The sequence below is a fragment of the Sinocyclocheilus rhinocerous genome, unplaced genomic scaffold (assembly GCF_001515625.1).
Source record: "Sinocyclocheilus rhinocerous isolate Xijiao unplaced genomic scaffold, SAMN03320098_v1.1 scaffold3237, whole genome shotgun sequence".
Classification (NCBI taxonomy): Eukaryota; Metazoa; Chordata; class Actinopteri; order Cypriniformes; family Cyprinidae; genus Sinocyclocheilus; species Sinocyclocheilus rhinocerous.
The window spans coordinates 25,592-30,070 of NW_015626861.1; the positions used below are offsets into that span (position 1 = coordinate 25,592).

Below are 4,479 nucleotides of genomic sequence, written 5' to 3' on the forward strand. Positions count from 1 at the left end.
CCTGTATTAATTTCTTTCTTGTGCTGAACACAAAAGAAGATATTTTGAAAAATGTGGGTAACCAAACAGTAGCTGGTCCACATTGAATTTGATAGCAAGAAAAAATACTATGTAAGCCAATGGGGACCAGCAACTGTTTGGTTTTCCACGTTCTTTAAAATAGCATTTATTTTCAGCAGAAGAAAGAAACTCATTCAGGTTTAAAACAACTTTTGAGTGAGTAAATCATGGCAGTATAAAACTAAAACATATGACAGAATTGACAGACGGATGACAGAATTTTTATTTTTGGGTGAAATATTGCTTTAATGTTACTAAAACAACAAAACACAAAGAGAAAAATCACTCACTGCTCATGACTGAAGAACTTTAATACAGTTGCTTTAATAGGAATCAATCTATATAGTGTTTTATTTTTATATTTGTTCATTCAGTTTCTTGAATGCTCCTGTTAAATACACCTATTGTACCTGAAAATAAAGCACAGTTTGTTTTATTTGTATATTATGTGTAGTTGTAATGTGTATCTTTGTTCTTATTTTTTACGTGTGCAGCTCTTAAAGGGACAGTAGCTACTAAACATGCTGCTGACTGTCATTAAAGGGATAGTTCACCATAAACATTTTTTTCTGTCATTATTTACTCACTCTCATGTTGTCCCAAGCCTGTATTAATTTCTTTCTTGTGCTGAACACAAAAGAAGATATTTTGAAAAATGTGGGTAACCAAACAGTAGCTGGTCCACATTGAATTTGATAGCAAGAAAAAATACTATGTAAGCCAATGGGGACCAGCAACTGTTTGGTTTTCCACGTTCTTTAAAATAGCATTTATTTTCAGCAGAAGAAAGAAACTCATTCAGGTTTAAAACAACTTTTGAGTAAATGTCTGATGGTATAAAAATAAAACACTATGACAGAATTGACAGACAGATGACAGAATTTTTATTTTTGGGTGAAATATTGCAAAAATCGTGATATTTCAAAAAAATAAAAAAATCGTGATATATTTTTTTTCCATATCGCCCACCAAGGTTATTATAGTTTTGAATTTTTAAATTTGTTTTATTTTAATATCGTTTTCAAATTTGCCATACAATTCAGTTTAGTTTTTATTAGTTTCATTCATATTTTTGTTAGTTTTAGTTTAGAAAGCCTGGCAGAGTGATCACCAGATGTTAGGCTAAAGTTTTGTGTTGCTTACAGAAAGGACGCGCGTTCTCATCTTTTTTTCTGTTAATTATCATGTTGCGCTGCATGTCTTTTTCTTCAAAGCACCAAATTAGAATGACTAACGTTGGTTTGATTGCTTGTGTTACATGATAAGATAAATAATCTTGCTTACCTGATGTAATAGATTTAATGCGAGTGCGGTTCGGGTCGCGGCTCGCGGTCTTTATGTTAAAAGGTTCTGGTCTGGTACAGAATTAAATTAGTGCTGCTGTCAGATAATGGGTCGGGTGTTCTGTTAAGTACTGCTGGTGCACGTTTACCAGACAGGACCCGTGCAGGCTTTAAAGTGCTTTGCGTCTCTCCGTCAGATAACCCCATGTGCGTGCTGCGCCATTACAGGTAGCTATTTCCCTAAACCTCCACACAGCTCGTATATTTTTCCGCCAAGGGGTGAGAACGTAATGATTACGAAAACGATTATTTATTTTTGATAATTATTATTTTATTTCAGTTAGTTTTTCAATAACTGTTGTTAGTTTAGTTCCATTTTAGTTTTTCAATTATTTTGACATTTTTATTTTATTTCAGTTTACGAAATTGTTTTTTCATTAATCGTTTTAGTCTTAGTTTTAGTTTTCGTGTACGAAAATAACCTTGTCGCCCACCCCTAGACCCATGGTTTGTCTGTATGTGTATTCAGAGCCAGTGAGCAACGGACTTTTATAATAATAAAAAACTGCGTTAATGCACGATAAAATAATTGTCGGTGTTAATCGATTAATGCGTTAACACGATAATAACGCGTTAACTTGCCCAGCCCTAATATATATATGTATATATATATATATATATATATATAAAACATTGTTGTTTAGCAATATTTTTAGTATTGAATTAAAATTAAATATATTTATAGTGAGCATTTATCTAATTTTTTACTTTGTTTTCAATGCATTTCAATGCAATGAATGTTTTCTGCATGAAGGACACATGCAGTGCTGTTTCAGATTTTGGTAACCAAACATGAAGTGTAATATTACCCAGACTGCTCTCTGAGCGTGATCTTGAGGAATCTCGCTTTCGAAACAGACTGAAGAACGTTTTGGAGCGCTGCAGCGGACTGCTTCCCTCTTCTCCTCTTTCTGTCTGCTTCCTCTTCTGTTTCTTTTCCTCTTCTGTGAAAACAGGAGAAACAAAGCGTTTGCATTAACGGTGGTTTAAAAGGGCATGAAATCAGGCAGCCACTTGTTCAGTTAAAAGTTGATTTTTGACAAATGTTACATTATGGAGGTATTTGCACTTCAAAAATTAAAGTGCCAGTTTGCAGGTTTGTGTATAAAAAAAAGAATTGGAAATAGAATTTCTTCACAAATTTATTTACCATTTTCAAACGGTATAGCAAAATATGACAAAATAATTTTTTTACTGAAACGGAAATTAAAGTTAAATTAAAATTAAACTAAAGTGTAAATGAAAAAAACCCGAAAACCAAAAATAAAGTTTATTTAATAACCAACTGATTAATCAAATTTATTTAATATCAAACACAAATTAGTTGAATATAAAAAATTTAAATAGACATAAGGCAACATATAATTATGTTTCCACTTCAATTCTTTGCTGAAATGTAAACATTTAAACGGTGTCTGTAATAAAAACATTTTGTGACAGATTTAATGAAACTTATGTTAAATAATGAAGACAGTAGGTTCAGTGAAAATATAACTATTATGTAATATAGTGTATATATATTTTTTCTAGCTGACTATAGAGTTTATGGTCATTGAATGTGTTTTCTGAGGTAAATGTGACATTATTGATCTCAAGCTGTTTTACTGATGTCTTTCCACATTTTAAACACTGATTGATCGATTACATGAGACAAGATTAATTTTAGTAAGTTGTTCTGTTTCTTCTAATGTTCATTCATGTTTATTTGCTGCTATAACTAGTAAAGAAGAAGAGATGATCGGTTCACTACATCGAGTAAGTTGTTCTGTTTCTTCTAATGTTCATTCATGTTTATTTTCTGCTATAACTAGTAGTAAAGAAGAAGAGATTATCGGTTCACTACAGCGAGTAAGTTATTCTGTTTCTTCTAATGTTCATTCATGTTTATTTGCTGCTATAACTAGTAGTAAAGAAGAAGAGATGATCGGTTCACTACAGCGACTCATCACAACACATTAAAGAGCATCAAAACCACATTTAGTGCTTGAACTTAGTGATAAACTTGACAAAATTTGAAAGCTGAGTCTTTCTGTTTCATGTCAAAAGTAACAAAGCACAAAGATCCTTGGATGTGGTCTGAAATTTTGCCAGAATATTTTTTTAAATTTCATCATATGTGGCTGCATTTGATCTTAAAATACCACAAAACCCCACCTGACACAGTCACATGACTTTGAGTTCGGCGTATCGGAGGACTAGGTCGGCTGAGAGCCATGAGCAGAGATGTTTTCCTGCCTTCCCTTCTTCTCTCTCCTAACTCTCCTTCGCTCCGGATCACAGAGTCCTGCAGCAGTTCTGTGGGTCCTCGGCTCACCGTCCGCAGCTGCTCTGACCGACTGTCACTATCAGTGGAATCTGGATGAAACTGGGCCTCAGTGGAGCCGCAGATGTCGGACATTTTGGCTCCTAAGGGCAGAGTCGCTTGAGAGAGTCTGCTCACAGAGCCGAGGGGTGTCCCGGAGGACAGAGAGGAGGTGGATGAGCGAGACTCCGACCCTTGTGAGGATGAATAGACGGTTCCGCTGCCCGCTGGAAGAGGTCAAAGGTCGGTGTAGGGGAGAGCGTGGCACAATGTAACACTTTTTGACTTTCTCAGTTTGTGTAAATCCACATGGGGTTCAGAGTATCATTTTTTTATCCACAGTAATTTCACACTTGTCTATTACAAATACGTCGCTTTGTTTCATAATTACAGTGTATACATTTTTCTTTATTTACCCTCAAAAAATGGAAGTGAAATGTGACAACATGCCCCGTAGGTGGGGTACATTGTAACATCTGAGGGGCACGTTGTAACATGACCATATGACAGCCTAAAATATTATCTGATCTAATGAAAAAAAAAAACAAGACAAAATAAAATATTTTGTCAATAAAATAAAACTATTAACTTTTTCAAATAAAATAATGGTGTTTTTTAAGAATTAAAAATAATCTGATTTTGGAGTTTGACAATGAACACATTGCAACCATGCTTGGGACGGCCCACATAAACGAGCCAAAATGCTTTACATGTCTTGAAATAATAATTTCTTAACATTAAACATTGACTGTCAGTCTTTATTCACCTGTTTCT

General features: G+C 34.2%; 1 protein-coding gene across 2 annotated transcripts in view; it reads right to left on the reverse strand.

Moving 5' to 3' along the window:
• Positions 1-4,479, reverse strand: part of pdzd7b (PDZ domain containing 7b) — a 25,467-nt gene that overhangs the window by 15,099 nt on the left and 5,889 nt on the right. For both annotated transcript variants that reach the window (XM_016522759.1, XM_016522752.1), the window contains exons 8-9: positions 3,558-3,932; positions 2,213-2,347 (exon numbers count right to left, since the gene is read on the reverse strand). In XM_016522759.1, the coding sequence (XP_016378245.1) occupies positions 2,213-2,347; positions 3,558-3,932 (510 nt within the window). The remainder of the gene's footprint in view (positions 1-2,212; positions 2,348-3,557; positions 3,933-4,479) is intronic.